Source organism: Chionomys nivalis, chromosome 10 (genome assembly GCF_950005125.1).
Source record: "Chionomys nivalis chromosome 10, mChiNiv1.1, whole genome shotgun sequence".
Classification (NCBI taxonomy): Eukaryota; Metazoa; Chordata; class Mammalia; order Rodentia; family Cricetidae; genus Chionomys; species Chionomys nivalis.
In genome coordinates, this window is record NC_080095.1 from 53,974,368 (window position 1) to 53,994,395 (window position 20,028).

General features: G+C 41.7%; 1 protein-coding gene across 4 annotated transcripts in view; it reads left to right on the top strand.

Moving 5' to 3' along the window:
• Positions 1–20,028, top strand: part of Nin (ninein) — a 93,869-nt gene that overhangs the window by 60,348 nt on the left and 13,493 nt on the right. For 3 of the 4 annotated variants that reach the window (XM_057782129.1, XM_057782130.1, XM_057782131.1), the window contains exons 17-26: positions 584–2,713; positions 3,962–4,087; positions 4,191–4,260; positions 6,142–6,354; positions 11,847–11,960; positions 14,377–14,499; positions 15,212–15,325; positions 16,083–16,229; positions 17,539–17,703; positions 18,797–18,946. In XM_057782129.1, the coding sequence (XP_057638112.1) occupies positions 584–2,713; positions 3,962–4,087; positions 4,191–4,260; positions 6,142–6,354; positions 11,847–11,960; positions 14,377–14,499; positions 15,212–15,325; positions 16,083–16,229; positions 17,539–17,703; positions 18,797–18,946 (3,352 nt within the window). The remainder of the gene's footprint in view (positions 1–583; positions 2,714–3,961; positions 4,088–4,190; positions 4,261–6,141; positions 6,355–11,846; positions 11,961–14,376; positions 14,500–15,211; positions 15,326–16,082; positions 16,230–17,538; positions 17,704–18,796; positions 18,947–20,028) is intronic. The other variant, XM_057782132.1, reaches the window with a different exon arrangement.

The window sequence follows — 20,028 nt, forward strand, 5'->3', positions numbered from 1 at the left end:
GCTGTTTATAAGCTAGGTTCTGAACACGCTTATGAAAGCCATTATGAAAGGCCACTTTGTGTTTGCCTTCCTTGTGTGAAATCCCAGGTGTAACCGAGAGATTTTGTTTCCCGCCTTGCTTAATATAGTGTTGTTTTAGTAAATGAGAAGCAAACGCAGAAGATAGTTATTATTAATGTCTGATTTATGCACCTAAAATCCCACAATGCCTTCTTCACCCAAACGAAGAAGTGTTTGCTAGATGAGGGTGAGGTCACTGTGTCTTTGGTCATTTTGTGTGAAAGGGGCCAGTTTAAGGCATTGGGTTAAGCCACAGAAGTACATCCGGGAATATATAAAAGGATTTGGTTTTGTAAATTTCCCCCTGCTTCAGAGAAAGGTAAGTTTTCAGATTTATCGCCACCAGCCATGGCTCCCAGAGGAGAGGACCCCTTTCTGGTACACCTGAATCGTGTAGGAATCAGATCGTTGTAGAAAGCGGTCCCATTGTTGGCTCAATGGCCTCCCTTGTGCCTGAGAAAATGTTGGTTTGCTTCTGGAGTTGGCAGCAGTTTCAATAATGCTGTCTGTTGACCACATTTAGGGAAAAAATGGAGACAGAGTGTACTAGAAGAGTCTCTCAGATAGAAGCCAAGTCTCAGGCTGACTGTGAGGAAGTCACTGGGCGCTATGAACAAAGTCTGCAAAGCCTGGAGGGGCGCTACCGCCAGGAGCTGAAGGACCTCCTGGACCAGCACCTGGAGGAGAGAGCGCAGTGGGAGTTTGAGAAGGATGAGCTTGCTCAAGAGTGCACGGATGCCCAGGAGCAGCTGAAGGAGGCGCTTCAGAGGGAGAAGACAACCTCTCTCGTCCTGAACCAGGAGCGAGAGATGATGGAGAAGACATACAAGGAACGTTGGACCAGCCTGAGCATGGAAAGAGATCAGCTGCTACAAGACCTGGAAGACCTGCGGAACACTTCCGAGAGCCAGCACCACCTCTTGTCTGACCAGATTCTTGAGTTAAAGAGAAGTCAGGAGAGAGAGCTGAGGGAGTGGGCGCTCTGCCAGACAGGGTCCTTTGAGCAGCTGGCCAGCCAGCAGCTTGAAAGGCTACAGGTAGAACGAGAGCAAGAGAGGCGGGAAATGCTAGGCAAGCTTGCGGCCCTGGAGAGCGCCCATAGAGTGAGCCGTGAGCAAGCAGATCTAGAGAAGGCAGAGCTGAGTGCAGAAATCCACAGGCTTCAAAATACAGTCAAGGACATGCAACAGGCGACGTCTCTCTCGGTCTTTCAAGGTACTCATTCCCTGGGAATGGCAGGGGAGGAGGCAGAAGGAAATGGGGCCATGTCCCTGCTCCAGCAAGGCGAGCAGCTGTTGGAAGAAAATGGAGACGTCCTCCTCAGCCTGCAGAGAGCCCATGAGCACGCAGTGAAGGAAAATGCAAAAATGGCTACTGAAATTTCCCGATTGCAACAGAGGCTGAAAAAGTTGGAGCCAGGGTCAGTGGTGCCGTCCTGTTTGGAGGAGCAAATGGCTGAGATTTCTGGAAGTTCCAGGGAGCAGGCAGAGCCATTTTTATCACAAATAAAGCAAGGAGAAAGTACAGTCGCTAAGCACATTCTCAGTGACCTAAGAGAGCGTGAGGTCCAGGATCTGAGAAGTATGGGGACAAGCTCTGTACGGAAGCAGGAGGGCAAAAGCGAGGAGTCGGAAACTTCCCTGGAGTGCCTCTCTGAGCTTGGAAACAGTGAAGACACCAGGACGGAATCCTGGGACCTGAAGAGCCAGATCGTTCAGCTTCAGGAACAGTTAACGGTCTTGCGTGCAGACTGCGATCGGGCTTCAGAAAGGAAACAGGACCTACTCTTTGATATCTCCGTGCTGAAGAAGAAGCTAAAGATGCTTGAGAGAATCCCCGAGGCATCTTCCAGATATAAGTTGTTATATGAAGATGCCACTAGAGAGAACGTCTGCCTCCAGGAGGAGTTGAGACTTATGGAGACACGCTACGATGAGTCGCTGGACAGCAACAAAGAGCTCACTACTGAAGTCTTCAGGCTGCAGGAGGAGATGAGGAAAATGGAGGAGGTGATGGAAACGTTCCTTAGCCTGGAGAAGAGTTATGATGAGGTCAAAATGGAAAATGAGGAGCTCAGTGCTCTGGTGTTGAGACTTCAAGGGAAGATGGAGAAGTTGCTGGAAGGAGCCCCTCTGCACTATGACAGCTACCCCTTGTGGGACACCCCTTCAGAAAACCTGGGGGTCATCTCTGATGAAAATGTGCTTGAACTCCATCCGACCTCAGAAGCGCATACACCCAAGGTCACAAGCATGCACGTCATAGAAGAGTGCAAAGAAGAAGCCAAATGCTGTGAGCAGGGAAGCACGCGGCTCCTGGCTCGAATAAAAGCACACGAAGTTGCCTGGTTCCACGGGACAACTCAGACCCATCATGAGAAGCCCAGTGTGCAGAATCAAGTCACCCTGGAGGAGAGGGCTGCTCTCCCAGGTCTCCAAGACACACAGCTTCACCATCAGGTCACAATCGCTGAACTAGGACTGGAGAAGCAAAAGCTACAGGAGCTGACTAGAAAGTTGAGGGAGCGAGTCAGTACATTAATTAAACAAAAAGACTCGCCTTCTCAAGGAGAGAAGGAGGAGGAGCTGAAGGCAATGATGCAGGACTTGCAGATCACATGCAGTGAGATGCAGCGGAAAGTTGAGCTTCTGAGGTAATGTATGTGCCTTCTAGACCTCCTGGAAGCCTGCAGAGCACCTGGGCAAATCTAACCGCCGCCGCTTGCTGTGCCTAGAGACACTAACCCGTTAGTCTCAAGAAGAGCAGTGTTCTGGCCTTCTTCCGCTTCTGTGTGCATTAACACCTAGTGTAACCTTGTCTAGGAGACGTCCCCTTCCACATAGTAAATCCGAGTTCTCCCTCTGGAGCGTGGGAACTCAACATGGCGAGTGTCTGCTATTTAACCACATGCGTCACGGGTGTCCGTCCTTAGCCCTGTCCTAGCACTGACCTTTGGATCGACAGATACCATCAGTTCCTGTTCTCATTTCAATGAAGCATGGTGTATGTGTAGTATTAACTCACTCGGTAGCTAGCAATGCTCCACTTACACTAATATAGGAAATGTGTTGTCTGGACTATACTTTTTTCCTTCTGTACTTGTATGCTAGTATCCTGCAAATAGTACCTCTTTATTTTAGAACACATCACTTTACCAGGGAGTTACCAGAATCTAGTAAATATTCTTGAGGGACAAAGACAAGCAAAAATAAAGTTTCTTTGAACAAGTATCAACCTGACTTTATGAAATACGATCACACTTTAGTATCCCAGCATTGCTGGGTTTTTCTTTCACTGTAAACTATTACATTGTGTCTGAAGTATCTTAATGGTATAAAACAAAAAATAATCCAGTTGTGAGTGTTGTTTCCTTTTCCTCACATTTCTTGTACTTCAGAACCTAAAATACACTGAGAAGAATAAACTGTCTATTTCGTGTGCCCCTTGGTTTATGGAGGACGTTTTCTTTTTTAAGGTCTCTGGGGGCCTAAACTAAAGCTCACACAGCTTAGTAGTGTGGCTTTTGTCTGTTCAGAGCAGGGAAGACTTGAGACTGGGGTAAATGAAGCCAGCTGTTCAAAGCAGCCTGTCCGCCCCTGAGAAGACAACACCCAGCATTGGCTTTGAGTCATGATGCCCATCTCCAGGCTCCAGGGCTCCCAGCCACACTTCCCTCCCCACTTCACCCCCACCCCCATGTCTTTTAGCGAGATTCTTTCATCCCAAAAGTAGTGACTCAATATGTTACAATTTGATTTCCAAGTACCAAGAGCCGACTAATTTAGACTTCTACTTTAACTGGCATGAAAAGCTTTCTTTATTGGAAGTTACTAGAAAATATTTCCCAAAGATGCCAGATGACTGCCATGCCCTAACATTCTTTTTCCTCTCCACACTTCAGATATGAGTCTGAAAAGCTACAGGAGGAAAATTCTATTTTGAGAAACGAGATTACTACTTTAAATGAAGAAGACACCATCTCTAACGAGAAATCAGAGGCATTCAGTGGATCTCAGGAGGAACTGTGGTAAGGCCTAGAGAGTGTCCTTGAATTTTCCAAGGACTGAGAACTATTGACCTTCAGGTGTTAAAAGCTTCACTCCTGAGTTGTGTTCTCATTGCCCCTGTAGGCAGAAAATAGAAACTGTAGAACAGGAAAAAGCTTCGATTCAGAAGACGGTAGAAAAGTTAAAGAAACAGGTAAGAAAACACTTCAAATTTCCCAGTGATCTTGACTCTGAAATTTCCTTTTTTAAAAAAAAATTTGAAATTTACAAAAATAAACAAATAGATTAGAAGAATAATATATTGTGTGTGATGGTGAGGTTGGCAGGGGAAACTCACCTCACGGTGGCTCTAAACTAGGCCGCTGCCTTTGGAAAGTCATGTGGAGTCTATGTGGAGACCCTAAATGCTAAATGCAAGCTTTATATCTAACACACATGGGAAGGTAATGACTTTAACCCACGAATATTGGTTTTAGCCTTTATTAATTTCGATTAATGTCAGCTCCTTCATTTTAGAAAGTTTCGGGCAGAATTTCACAGATATAGAATGCCAGCAAATCTGCATATCATTTTACAGACTTATAGCTCATTCAGATGGCTTCTGCCATTCAATGCTCATTTGGTAGAATCTTACAGCATGTGCTACAGTGTGGGAGGCCTATTTAAGAACATAGTCTGAAATAGTCACAAGACCAGGACATACTTGGGAAAGGAATACTTTAGTGTCTGAAATAGCCAAGGTAACATCTAGAAATATGTCTTGTACTGTTTCAAATAAATGGTAGAACTCAGTTGAAAAATAGGCTATAGATATAAAGGATCAATTCATAGAAGATGTAAAACAAAGCGTACAGGTTGGCCAGCTTCAGAAATTTAGATAGTTTAGTTTTTTTCACCTTCTAAACTAACAAAAGCTAATCATTGATACCATCCAAGAGTATGAGGAAATAAAAACTAGATTGTTAAGAGTAAGCTAATAGCACCAATAGGAAGACTTTTGGGGTCTTCTGTCAAGGCATTAATGTATGTGCTTTCTTTCTAACCCAGCAAGGCCATTTCTAAACAAACACAATGAAACCAACCCAGATATGCCACCATTTAGTTGTTAATAATAAAAAGAAATGATAATGACAAACATATTTGTATCTATCTATCTATCTATCTATCATCTATCTATCTATCTATCTATCATCTATCTGTCATTCATCTATCATCTATCTATACAGGAATGGATAATGACAATATGGGAGATCTTTTTGCATAAAATATTCTGTATTCATTAAAGTATATACCATATGGCGGTGTCTAGATACACTAAGTTGGAAAGATAACATCTGTACGATATCATAAGTGGAACAGGCCGTCTGTTCAAACATACAATGATTCTTTTTATCTTTATTTTTATTTTTTTGGCTAAAAGTAAGGTGGTATTGTGGATGCATAGAAAATGACCTAGTGGTATATGTATCCAACTACAAAGAATCGGGAATCCTGTGACCTGAAATTAACCTGTGTCTAGTTTTTTATATACTTCTGAATAGTTTGAATTTGTAATAATGGGCATATATTATTTTTATTAACATTGTGGTTAAGGAAGCACACAAAGGAAAATTAAACTTATTACAGGAAAGGCATACAGTAGGCCCATTCCCCACAGCAGCGGTTCTCAACCTGGGGGTCTCCACCCCTTTGCGGGGGGGGGGGGGGGGGAATGGGGGGGATGGGGTGGGGGGGGCAATGACTCTTTCACACGGATTGCCTAAGACCATTGGAAAACACAGATATTTACATTATGACTTATAACAATAGCAAAATTACAGTTATGAAGTAGCAAGGCAGATAATTTTATGGTTGGAGTCGCTACAACGTGAGGAACTGTGTGAACAGGCCGCAGCATTAGGAAGGCTGAGAACCACTGCTCCACAGGCAAGAAGCCAGGGCAAGAAGCAGGGCTGCCCTGTGGAAACAGCCTTGTACAGAGATCTTTATAAACTTTGCGGGGGGAGAAAAGTCTCTTTTATAGCAAAAGTAGGGCAGCAATTTTAAAAAAAAAACTTATTTCAATTTTAATTAGGTTTCAGATTTAAAAATCAAAAACCAACAGTTGGATTCAGAAAATACAGAACTCAGCCAAAAGAACTCCCAAAACAAGGAAGAGCTGCAAAAACTCCATCAACGTCTGGCAGAAATGCTATGCCAGAAGGAGGGGTCGGGAGCTTGCTCCTCAGAGAGATGGGAACAAGAAAACGCAGCTCTGAGAGAAGAGCTGGACCGCTACAAACTGCAGGTAGAGTCTTCAGCCACACGCACCTTCGCTCTCTCGGGCCAGAGAAATAAAAGACAGTTTTTACACATAAGACCTAACGATTAAACCAGTATGGTACTGGCACATTAATATGCACTCCAGATAAATCAGGTATGTGAGGGGGCTAGAATGTCCCCCGACAAATGAAAAGTGAGTTTCGTGAAGCATCTTATAAGCTAGGAATAACACATTTGTGAATTCATCTCAGCTGTGATCAAAAAGATTTAAAAAAAAAAAAATTTACACTTGTGCCAGGTCTGCACAGATTTCCCCTTCGTTGTTGCTCTTCTGCAAAGAACACAGGTAACAAATATTTACTTAGGTTTACATTGTACTACTGGAGATGAGCTGTGTCTACAAGTGAACGTAAACAAAGGTTCTGTGCAAATACTGCAAATTCTGAGCCAGTTTGTAAAGAACTTTGAGCACTGAGAATTTGCAGGGGGACGGGGGAGGAACACTCTTTGGTCTGATCCCCCATAAATATCAAGAGTAAGTATGTGTAATTAAAGTGTTTACTCAAACCACTGGGGTCAAGCTGGAGGGTTGTTTGTTTGTTTGTTTGTTTGTTTTAAAGCACCTGAACAAATTGGGTAGATATTTAGGAATAGATTCAGACTTCCTAGAGATAAACCCCGATGGAAGTAGAACGGAAGTAGAACGTAACATATGATAGATAAAACCATCCAAACACCAGGAAAACTCATGGGTGAAGTTGTCTTTAGTAACAGAAAGAAGAGATGCTGTCTCGCAGTAAAGAAAGGGGACAGGCCTGGAGAGATGGCCGGTGGTTATGAGCACTTTTGTTTCTTCAGAGGATCTTTGTTTCTCAGAACGCCTGTGGTAACTCACAAACTGTCTATAACTCCAGTTCTAGCAAATCTGGTACCTCTCCTGACCCTCAATGGCTCCTGCTCGCTTGGGGTGCACACACATATGCACACAAGACATGTAAATGTAAAATAATTTTTAAAGAAGTAAAAAATATAAGGACATGAGAAAAATCTGATAGCAAATTGGAGAAAAAAAAACAGAAACAAAGTTTTTTTTAAAGCTTAAAATGACCCTCAAAGTTCCAAAAAGATATTCAAAATCACTCGTAATTAGAGAAATGTACAATTAACAGTACTGGCATGTAATTCCTCACTTGAAAGATCAGTATCTATTTAAAAACATGGCAACATGTTCTGTTGGCAAGACCATGCTGGCAGACGTTTCCATATATTGTGGTATTCATGCACTGGTACCGTCCGCGTGGAGACAGGTTTGGCACTACCCACCACTTACCTTTTGTCCAACAATCTCACTTCTGGGGATTTAACCTCGAAATATCTCTGCAGCAGTATGAGATATCATACACATATGACTATCTATTCCAGCTTCGTTCATATCTGCAAAGTTGTACAAGCAATCGAGATGCCTATGAACACAGGAGTGATTGGATTAAGTGTTGAGGCTATATCCATATTTTGGGTAGTCTTATATAACATTAAAAAGATAGGAACGTAACCTGTGGTGGTGGCACACGCTTTTAATCCAAGCATTCAGGAGGCAGCAGGTGGATCTCAATGAGTTGGAGACCAGCCTGGTCTACAGAGTAAATTCCAGGCCAGCCAGGGCTACACAGAGAAGCCATGCCTTGAAAAACAACAAACAAGCAAATGAATAGATGGAGGAACATAAAATGAATGAGAACAATCAATATGAAATGAGTACCAGGACATGATGTTAACTGAGTGATGGGGCCATAAAGAGTACCAACAGTGTGCTTCCGTGCCACTGGAATTACATGCCAGTACTGTTAATTGTACATTTCTCTAATTACGAGTGATTTTGAATATCTTTCTTCCTTGAAGAAAAGGGAGACATTAGAAAAGAAACACATGTCTGCCCATTTATGCAGAGCAAATATAAGAATGGTAAACCAGGCACTAAAGAGATGGTTGCAGAGTTGGGTGGGAAAGGCATGGTCAGTAAAATGGGAAGAGAATGATGCTCTGTTGAATTTGTCTCTGTACAAAGCTCTGGCTCATATGGTTCATGTGTTCTTTTGTTTTGCTTTGTTTTTCTCCCAGTTCTTGGGATTTAACCTAGAGCTTTGCAACTGCTAGGCAAATGCTCTGGTATTGAGCCACATCTCAGCTCTGTTTCACACAATCTTTACATATTCAAATAATTAAAATCAGTCATGATGGGTCTGGAGATACAAAAATTGAACACAGACACTAACTAATAGAACTGATACCATGTATACTATAACCACAGTTGGGAGAAAAAAAGAATTAACAGTCTATAAATGCTTTAATAATTGAGTCAGAAGCTGTGATTCTTGTGGGCATACGAGGTTATTTTGTATATGCTAGAAGTGAATGAATAGTGACTATAGTATAGACCAAAGATGAGAACTATGTTTCTTACTGTTGGAGAAGAAAGTTGCAGTGTCAAAATGTAGAGGGCTAACGTGAGCCATCTGATGTTCATTCAAGATCTGAGACATTAGTATGTATACACAGTATATATGGAGAGATAGAGAAAGAAACAGATGCGTTTTTGTATGGGATAACCAAATCTTGATTTCTAAATACTATTTTCCTATAAAAGCATCTTGGAAAAAATTACTGATTCTGAGGTCAGAACAGGAAAGATACAAGTTGAACTGAAATGTCCTCCAGTCCCAAACAGAAAAAAAAAAGTCCTAAAAATAAATTAAAAATAAAAAATTGGTGGCTGGAGAAATGGTTTGGTGGTTAAGAGCACTGTCTGTTCTTCCAGAGAACCTGAGTTCAATTCCCAGCACTCACATGGTAGCTCACAATTGCCAGGGGGTCTGATACCCTCACACAGATATACTTGTAGTCAAAATATGAATGCACCTAAGATAAAGTAAAAATAATAGACCTTTTTAAAAAAAAATTCAAATTAAAAATAGGGCAAATTTAAAAGACTCAGGCCCGCACCTAAACGAACTCCTAATAGCCCAGACACAAACAGTTTGATCAATGAGATACAGTATAGAATGAAATAATTATAAAATAAGTATAATAGGTATCTGAGTATGTCGGGTCCATCCTTGACGGTTCATACTTTCCAGTGTAGCGGCTTGTGTTAGAAATGTTAAGTGGAATAAACAGAGATACAAAAGAAATACAGAGACAGAGGATAGTGCTGGGAGGAAAACTGTTTTTCTTACACATATATACCCCAATACAAAAAGGGGGGAAGAAGGCAAAAGATTGCTTTAACATGACACAAAGGACAACCAGAACGTTACTTACTTCCATACTTGAGACAGCAAGCCACTATTTCCTGAGTTAAGCATTCTGATGTTTTGGGCAAGATATGCAGGAAATACACCCTACACCACTATCCTGTAGGCAACCACTCCTTGGGTCAAACCTCCTGTTTTAAAAAGAAGGTGCAGGAATAGACTTGAATTCTCTGACCTTTGGTCATGGTGGAGCAGATTCACTTCTATGGACTATCTTAATCTCCAAAACACCAAGTAACCACACCCTAGGTTATCTTGTTTGTAGGATATCTTGTTTGTAGCTGCACTTGTCATCAACAACTTTGAAAGAGTAAAAATAAGTTCAAAGTCTCTGTTCTTTAGTCAAGTTGGAACAGGACCCTTATCTGTGGGCCCTCACATATTCCTCCCTTTTTATGTGAGCTTCTGCTGCCAGACGCAATGAAACAAGCCTCCAGGTCAGACATGCTGGATCTTTCCTGGTAAGACTGGTGCTACACAGATTATTAGAGATGGGTTGATCGGGATATGAGAATTAGCCAGTAAGGGCTAGAGCTAATGGGCCAAGCAGTGTTTAAAAGAACACAGTTTGTGTGTTGTTGTTTCGGGGCATAAGCTAGCCAAGCAACCAGGAGCTGGACAGGACAGAGAACTGTGCCTGGCTTGGGCGCCCTTTTTCCATTTCCCAGATTTACCCATCGTTGGTACACACATTCCATTATGTACGTCATCTTAGAATGTTTTTGGGGGGTGGAATCTTACCTGTCTTTGACTACTAGCCTCTGTAAATAAAGGGTTAAGGGAGAATACATCTCTAAGTACTGTATACCTCTGAGCTAACTTTCTGTCAAGAGAGTTCAACAACACCTAGATAATCATATGCAATGCAAGCAGATAATGTTTTATGATATACATGTTCCTATGGCTGCAGTATCTCCTGATAAAGGAGTGGAGGATGACCAGAGGTGGGATTGCTTCTTCAAATTCATCTAGGATGTCTTTAACAGTTTTTAGTTGCAGTCAAAATCCAAATTTGTCTTATTAAACACATCAAATCTAAGGACTCATTTGCAGTGTCAAAATTCTCTCAGACCAGCTCTAACCTTTCTCTAATCAGTGACATCTTTATAATGAACTAAAGCAGTTATAAACATTAACAGGTCGATACCATAATTCTAGCATATAAATTCACAATAAATACACAATTTGTCAAATCACAATTCTCTTAAATCCATTCTAATCAAATGACAAGAAGAGGGTTCTGTGAGGGGTGAGCTATGAATCTTTTTCCTCTCCTATAGCTCAATTGTATTGCTGCTTCTGATTTTCAAAGGTAAGTCTGAACTGTCCCAGTTTCTGAGCAGCTACAAAAACTTATAGGTTATTCCTCCTCATCTCCAAAGAGGGGCTTCAGGTACTCTTTGCCTCCATAATAGTATTCCATTGCTTTAACAAGTCTCTTTCTCCCAGAGAGGAAATTTTCTGAGGTCTCAGTTCTCAGGTCCTTTATTTCAACAGCAGATTTAACATCATACTGGCAAAAATGAGTTCTGTGTCTTAAGATATAGTATGGATAAACTGCCAAACATTCAGTTAGCATTTTTGGGCCAGCTCCAAAGTAAGACATGAGTACATATTAGCATTGATTGAATAAACAAACAGGGGAGAAGCAACTGCTCTTTCTTATAGTATTCTAAAAAAAAAATATGGAAATAAAGGAAGAAAACAGAAAGTCATCCTTAGGAAAACCCCAAGTGATAATTATTGCAGCCTGAATGTACTGGTAGACACTGAAATGGATAACCAGAAATCCAAGGAAAGATTTCAACTACACAGTACCTCTTCCAGAATAAGGTAGCTTTATAGTAGAGGAACATGCAAAGACATAGATCAATCATTAATCCCATGGATAGCCTTGGAAGATAATTTGTTTAATTCATTGAATATAAAGATAAATACCATTGAGCTGATGTTACTGTTTCCTTGGATTGCCTTCTGGTGAAGTTTCCCCAGCCAATGAATATGTCTGTTATATGCCTGGGTGAAGTTTCCTCAACCAATGACTATGTCTGTTATATGCCTGGGTGAAGTTTCCTCAGCCAATGACTATGTCTGTTATATGCCTGAGGTGAAGTTTCCCCAGCCAATGACTATGTCTGTTATATGTCTGAGGTGAAGTTTCCCCAGCCAATGAATATATCTATTATGTGCCTGATATTTTTCTTAGACTTCCACTTTAGTGGCTTCTCTGGAGGCAGAGCTTTCTGAAGTTAAGCTGCAGACTCACATTGTGGAACAGGAAAACCTCCTTCTCAAAGACGAACTGGAGCAATTGAAGCAGGTAAGCATGTGCTTCCCGAGTAGAGTGAGGAATGACGTGTACTTGATGGTGTGTTGTCTCCAGCCACCAAAGGCCCTTTGCACTGTGGTTGTTCAACCAGCTTACTGCTTCAAGCGAGGACTAGAGTGCAGGCATGTTTATAAGGACTCCATTGCTAATTCTCTAGTGAAACAGCGTATTTACATGGTAGACTCCAAAATTCTGTTACTATGAATCCCAACTATTTCAGTTTCAAATTTTTGTTGCTTTTATTTTCTCCCAGACAGATGAAAAAGTAACGTTAGTTTGTCTTATAAGACGGGGACTTTCTGGCTGCTGACTTCCAAAACTCTTCTTTGATTTCTGAGTACCCAAAGGAAGCTGTTCCTACCCATGTCCTTTCCTTGTGGCAGGCGTGAGTTGCCTGGCTAGGAGGATAAGATCTCCAGTGTCCTCAGAGTACACGCTCTCCCTCTTAAAGTTTGACTTGTAGAGTTAGGCTTGATGTTGCCTGCTTGTAACTCCAGTACTCAGGAAACTGAGGCAGGAGGATTGTGAATTCAAGATCAGTACAGGCTATATGACGAGGCCCTGTCTCAAAAAATTATTGTGGTTTTAGAAAGTTATTTCAGAGTTTCAAAGACTTAATTTTAAATATAGAAAAGGGTGTGCCTAAAAAAAAACTACAAATGAAATATTGTCCAATTTTCTTTATTTTTATTATATCTAAGAATGTTTCCATTGTACAAATCTTATTTTATAATAGAACTTAGCTCTATTTATTTGCCTCACCTTCAGATTATAAAATGCACCTTCCTACATCTGTTCACTCTGTAAGCATAGTGTCCTTCCCTAAATGCCATGGCAGTCTTAACCAGGTTCACACTCCACCTGTACTGTGTGTGTTGTTTGAGCCGATTGCTAATTGACTCCCTTACCTAGTAACAGAGTAAGACCCGCAGAGCACTGGTGTCTTTGGTAACACTCCTCACAGAACCGGCACCAAACAAGTGTCTTAGAAGAATCTTTCTATGCCAGGTACAATAGGGCAGAATCTGTCTTTCCCGCCACGAGTAGAAACTCCATTTGCTCCCTATAAACATGCTGGAAGCTAAGGTTCACAGTCTTTCTGTGAGGTGAGAGTATCCCAGAGCCATTGCTACAGGTTTGTTAGAATTAACTCTAGTACCCCTTCTCCCTTGTACCTTTGAAACCATTGCCAGCTCACCCTTTCAGTGATAATGACCATGCTGTGTGGGATATATGCTGACCAACCAATGCATGTGCATACCATGTGGATAAAGCCGGAGATGCTGTGAAGCTTCCTACAATGGACAGAAAGACCCCTGCAGCACAGTATTCGGCCCAGAGGGTCACTAGTACCAACTTGGGTAAAACAGCCTGGATTGCATCAGCTCCGTGGAGTGGAGAGAAGGAAGCCAGCATGTCCATTCTAATGGCAAGCTACTGGGAAGTCATTAGGCTTCTCCCAGGGCAAGGGGACATCCTTAGCTTGTCCCCGTGCTGATACTCTTGTGTGATAAATACCAACCCCCTAGTTTGTTTTTGTTTTTGAAACAAGATCTTGACGTGTAGCCCAGGCTTGCCTTAAACTTCCAATCTTCCAGCCTCAGCCTCCCATGTGCTGTGGATTATAGGCATCTACAACCATGCCATGTACTTTGGTTTTTCCCTTCTTTCTTTTCTTTTGGAGGCAGGGTCTCATAAAGCCCTTGTTGGACTAAAAACAACTGTATGTGTAGCCAGGACTGGCCTTGACCCTCTAGAGCAGGGGTTCTCAACCTGCAATACAGTTCCTCATGCTGTGGGGACCCCTGCACATAAAGTTATTTCATTGCGACCTCATATCTGTAATTTTGCTACTGTTATGAATAATAATATTTTTGGAGATAAAGGTTTGCCAAAGGGATTTCAATGCACAGGGTGAGAATCGCTACTCTGAATCCATCTCTTCTTCCAGTGCTAGGATTACCATGCTCAGCTAATTCCATGGTCCTGACTAACGTATTTTGAAAAATGTATGTTTGAAAAACGTATTTTGAGTACCTTTTAAAAAGCATGATAAAAAGAAGTGCACCGTGTCCCATGAGCAGAAGTTAAGCGGATGGCAGGAGAGCAGGGTGTTACTTATCTGTGACAGTAAAATTGAAACTTAGCACCATTATTTCTCAGTATCTACTGCATCTCCCTAAGCTGACGCTTCAGTAGTCAGCTAGGAACCGGTGAGAAGCTAGTTGGGAACAGTTAGTTCAAGTTAATTATAGGCTGCTAGAGTTTATACGTCCCTTGAAACACATCCAGATAGGAAGGTTTCAGGGCCGCGCAAGCGCCCTGTTTACAAATCGCCCTCTTCACGTTTATCATATAAACATAGCTGGGAGGTGATGGCAGGGCTCATTTGTTTCCTGTCTTTCAGCAGCACAGATGTCCTGACCTCTCCGACTTCCAGCAAAAAATGGATAGCATTCTAAGCTACAATGAAAAGCTGCTGAAAGAGAAAGAAGTTCTAAGAGAGGAATTAAACAGCTGCACTGATAAGGTAGTAAGAACAAAAGGTGTTCTCGGCATAGTGGAGTGCGCATGCACCACAGTGAGCGCTTCCCTATGGGCTGTGGCCGCTGGGCTTCCTGTGTTAGTCCACAGTTATAGATGGAGTTTTGTGACCCTAGGCCTAGTGGAGTCGAGATTGTGCTGTTGTCTCACTTAATATATCTTGATGCTATTTGGCATATAATATATAAAGCACTGTGCTACATAATAGAAATATGGCTTTGCTCCTCTGAGATTTAATTCATAGACAAACACTATTTTTTTTCTATTATATTTTCATCAGCGATATGAAGATGTGGCTTTCCTTGCTCTGCCTGCCTCAGGGGCCTTCTTTATTTTCCTGTTACAATATACTCTTGAGATTTCCAATTGCCTTCAGCCCACTTCCTGCCCCAAAATAGGAGATGGGGGGGGTAGAAAAAACGGAAACTCCAACAAGGAAGAGAAGCCTGACATTAAGTTGGACAGAACCAGGAAAACCCCACCCCTCACACCCTCCCGGGTCTGGAGGCAGATAGGCTGGTCCTTGATGGTTGTGGTGGACGCCCCCATCCCCCACCCCATTCCCTACCCCACCCCTGCCTACCCTGTTCCTCAAGGCAGAGAGGCTGGCTCTTGATGGTTGCGGTGGGAACTGGGACCTGGGTCTGAATTTGCTTACAAAAATGCTCTCCTGCCCCTTTCTTCCCTTCCTGAAACAGTTGGCAAAGTCAAGCCTTTTGGAGCACAGAATTGCTACAATGAAGCAGGAACAGAAGTCCTGGGAGCAGCAGAGTGAAACCTTGAAGTCACAGCTGGTGACCTCCCAGGAAAAGGTGTGTAGACAGTTTTCGCTGCATCTCCGTGATCAGTATTGTCTGGTAGTTCTGGTATAGTCACTTTCCACAGAAAGGCCCAGAATGTTCCAGATGACACGGCCCAAGCGGCCTGAGAATGATCCCTTGGCACCTCACCTGCGGCTGCTTTACATTGTGATAAAATAATTTAAACAGTGTGTCCCTCGAAGCCCATGGACTGAAAACTTGCTTGCTAGGAAGGTTTAAGGGGAGGACTCAGAGAGAACTGCTTGTTGGTAACTTAGGACAGGACTTCGAAAGCCAGTCTGTGTCCCCTTACACTGAAAGTCCTAGACTGCTACCTGCCTTTTACAAATTAATCTTGCATTGAAATGAAATACATTTGAGATACTAGAGTGAAGCAGAATTCTGCAAGTAGAAATGATTATTTCCAACCAAGAGGTCCTCTACAATCCATCACCTCAGACTCAAATGTAATTTCTCAAGACTCATCGCAAGCTTGCTTGACAATGGCAGCTGGCATCTTCAGTTCTGGCCCCAGACCCTGGCAGTTGATTAGATAACAAATCAGCAGTATCTGCTTTATTTTTTTCATAAGTGTAACTAAACATCCTGCACATATATGTAACATCTTGAGTTTTCACTGAATCACTGGACCGAGAACTTGGATGTAGCAAGGGGCCTTGGCCTATTCTCTTGTTTATTCTTCCTGGACATTCGAGAGGTGAGACCTTGAATGCTTGTGTCACCATAGACCATTGTTCTTACCGTGCAGGTTCAGAATTTAGAAGACATCCTGCAGAATGTAAACCTTCAGATGTCCCAGATTAAATCAGACCTCCAAGTGACTCAGCAGGAGAAGGAGGCTTTGAAGCAAGAAGTGATGTCTTTACGCGCACAACTTCAGAACGCTTGTGACAAGGTCATTTTTTTTAATTATGCTATAAATTATTTTAGTATATAATTTGATTGCTTTTCTATATATGCATGATGTTTTTTAACACATAGGTTTGTTTTTTTGTGTTTGTGTAGCCACTACCAGGAATAACTAGTGAAATATTTGTGTCTGTACCCTTTGTCCCCTCCAGTTGATAACCCTAGGGACCCAGTTTTGTATTATCTGTCACCATAGGTCAGGGGTGTTTGCTTCTGAACCTCATATAAATGGAATTATAATGGTATAAAAGAGGGTATTTTTTTTTAGACCAAAGAAGCTAAAAGACCATAGCTAAGTTGAGTTTTATAATAGTAAAGCCAAAGCATTTTCAAGAGCATGCATGGGAACCTGCAAAACCAGCCAAGAAAAACATTAAGAGAAATTAAACTAGGAACACCCATCTCCAGGGGGTGGGGGCGTTAAAACTACAGAAAAGGAAACCTCTAGCCTAAGACAATGGTGCTGACTTAGAAGGCGAGTCCCCACTGCCAAATGCTTTGCCTCTGTGGTAACAGAAAGTCTAGGAAAAGCTGTTTAAAAATAGGCTTCCTGGTGTTGTTCGAAACACACCTCATTTCAAATATCACAGAGTTCCTAATGTGCACACACATCATTAGAACATTCCAAAGGCTCGTAGATGTTAAGATTTTGTTCTATAATAAAAATAGGCCCCAGTTCAGTTTTTTCTCTTGGTTGGTCGTACTTTGAAAAAAGATTAAGTAGTTTTCAATTTTTAAAATACCTAGGGACTGACCTTTAAACTTGGTTTTCTCTTTCATGTTTGACTTAAAATGTGGAAAGTATTTCTAGCTGTGTGACCTTTTTTAACTTTTCTGAACCCACCTTGATGACTTAAAGCGTATTTCTAAATTCAGGCCTCAATCGCTAGGACGATATGTACTCTTGGAGCCTGTGTGCAGTGCCTCTGAGGGCCCTGTCTTCTGTTATCTAACAATCGTTGTCTGGATGCAAAGAGGGCTTCCCAAGAAGGAGGCGACTTCGAAACCACTGACTTCTAGACACTTGAGTCCTTTGTAGACCGGGTCAGAATCCTTCCCTCACATTTTCTACTTAGGTTGACTGAGCTGTTTTCCCAGTGACCACATTGAACCTTTATTAAAAAAAAAAAAATCAAAATCCAAGTGTATCATTTTCTTCATATCTATATGTATACACACATAAGCTGAAAAAATGTTCACTTAGGATTGTCATTAGGTAAACAGGAACGCCGTCTCAAGACAGAAGTGACTGTCCGTTTGCTTGTAAGTTTTTAACGCTGCAATTCTCTCTTAAGGACTGGATCTCAGAAACAGCCACCCATGGCCAGCAGCAAAGGGTGTCTTGGGACAAGCTGGATCATCTGATGAATGAGGAACCGCAGCTGCTTTGTCAAGAGAGCAAGAGACTCCAGACAGCGGTGCAGAACACCAAAGCAGACCTCACACACTCCCGGGAGAAGGTAACTCAAAAGCCGCACATTGTTGAAAGTGACTGGCTAGATATGAAAACGAACTGCTTGATGGGTCCCAAACAGTTCTTACGTATAGATTCATTTTATAATAGGCAGTTCTATACTAAAATAAAACTGTGACTTTAAACCTCATATTGAAAGTACAGACTCATGGAAATTATGACATCCGTATATACCTCGTTCAAACTGGTTAGCTTCCCAGACCAATAATAACAAAATGGCAAAATCAGACTCAGATCTTATGGATCTAGCTAACCCTTTATAAGAGAAAACATGGCGCCCCTTCTTAGAGACTGAACATTTCAAGGTCAGAACAGTGTTTTAAAGTTTTTGGTAACCACCCAGCAGACACTTGTTTACTGTGCTTGTGTTAACCACTTAACCTTCATCAGCGTCTCTGCTGTGAAATTCCCTCAAGAATCGTGAATTTTCCTTTCGAATCCCTATTATGTGCAGAAATTCTGCTGTTACTGAAGCTACAGCAGGACTAGGACCACAGTCCCCATGCTCCTGGAACTTAGCGGATGCAGGTACACGGGTCCAGCAGGAGCAGTCTCAAACAGTCAACAGCACCCACACCTCCGCCTCCCCTAAAGTTCTGCCCATGACAGAGCTAAGGAATCCAGGACTGCTGCCCCATTGCTCAACCGTTCTAGCATGCTCACTCTTGGCTCCCAGAGACCTGGCTGACCCAGAAGTCTCCTCTCATCTGTCTTGCCCTTACCATGTTGAGTTTGTAAGCTCAACCAGATTTATCTAGGATATTTAGAATAATAAAATAAAATAATTAGAATAAAGGATATTTAGAAATAATTAAAAAGGAAGAAAGGAAGGAAAAGTAGGCTTTAAGAATGAAAGAGCCCTGTCTTACTATGTTACCCAGGCTGATTTGAACATTTGATCCCCTACTCAGTCTCCTTGGTAACTGGAACCATTGCCCTCTATCACCTTGCTCAGCTGAAAAAGTGTTTTTAATACCATGGACCCCAAGTAGTAAATAAAAGCATTCCTCATCTCCTGTTTGTTTTCCTGACTATGTAGTTATATAAGCATTTCTTCCTTTTACATTTGTTCTTACTAGGTTCGCCAACTGGAATCCAACCTTCTTCCCAACAAACCTCAAAAACAACTCCACCAGTCATGTACTGTGAAACCCATAGAACAAGAAAAATTGATGTTAAAGAGGGAGTGTGAACAGTCTCAGAAAGAACAATCTCCTACTAGTAAGAAGGTGGGTTTTTCAAGTGTAACCATGTACCTATGTTCTGACAAGTGTGGCCCCAATGTCTGCTTCTTGCCATGAGTGTCAGGCTTTGAACCTTCCTCACATCCCTTGATACCACCATAATCTTGTCAAAACAGTATCATCTTTTTCTTTAATTGAGTAAAAGCCTAATCTAAGACCAAGCTTTCATAATTAATAATAAATCTTCATGTTATTATTTGTGAACTGGCAACCAAAAGTCTGACTACATTTGGCGCCCAACATGGGGTTGTATAGCATCCCTTGTGAAAGAATTTTTCACTGATATATTTAACAGGCTGGGAATTATTATAGGTAGGCACTGTGAAGGCAGATTTTTCCCTATTCTCTTTTTGTAAAGGTATAATTTAAAAAAGCAGTCTTTTAAATCAATCACTATAATAGATCATACTTTAAGTAATAAAGAAGGCAAGGCAATTCCAGACTGTAAAGAGCCCATTGATTGAATCACCTTATTTATGGCTCTCAAATCTGTTAACATTCTCCATTTTCCATATTTCTTTCTAATTACAAATTTAGGAGAATGCCAAGGACTGGTTGATTCTTCAATATGTTGAGCATTTAGCTGCTCCTAAATGTTCAAGTGTTCAGCTGTTCTAGTGCTCGTAATTTTTCTGATGTCAAAGGCCATTGTTTCACCCACACAGGTTTGTTCGTCAGTTAATCATTTTAAAGGTAGGGCTGTTGATACCTTTGAAAGACCAACGGCTGTTTTTGCCTGCTTATGTACAACCTGAATGGTCTATGACCATTCTTGCTAATACCTTGCAATATTTTTCTCAGAAGGTTTCTTTATATTATGGTTTGTTTCTGAGGTTCAAGGAATGTTAATCTGTGTTTTCCATTGCCTCAACAAATCACATCCCCATAAATGCTTTGCTTTGTTGGCCACATATAGATTTAGTTTTCCTGTCTGTCCTTCTAGTCCTGTTCATTCAACCCATCTTGCACTTTAATTTACCTAAAAGTAAAGTTCCAGTCCCTAGAAGTTGAATATTTGCCTCCTGAAGAGGTCAATCTAGATGCCAAGATTTTGATGAAATTGTGCA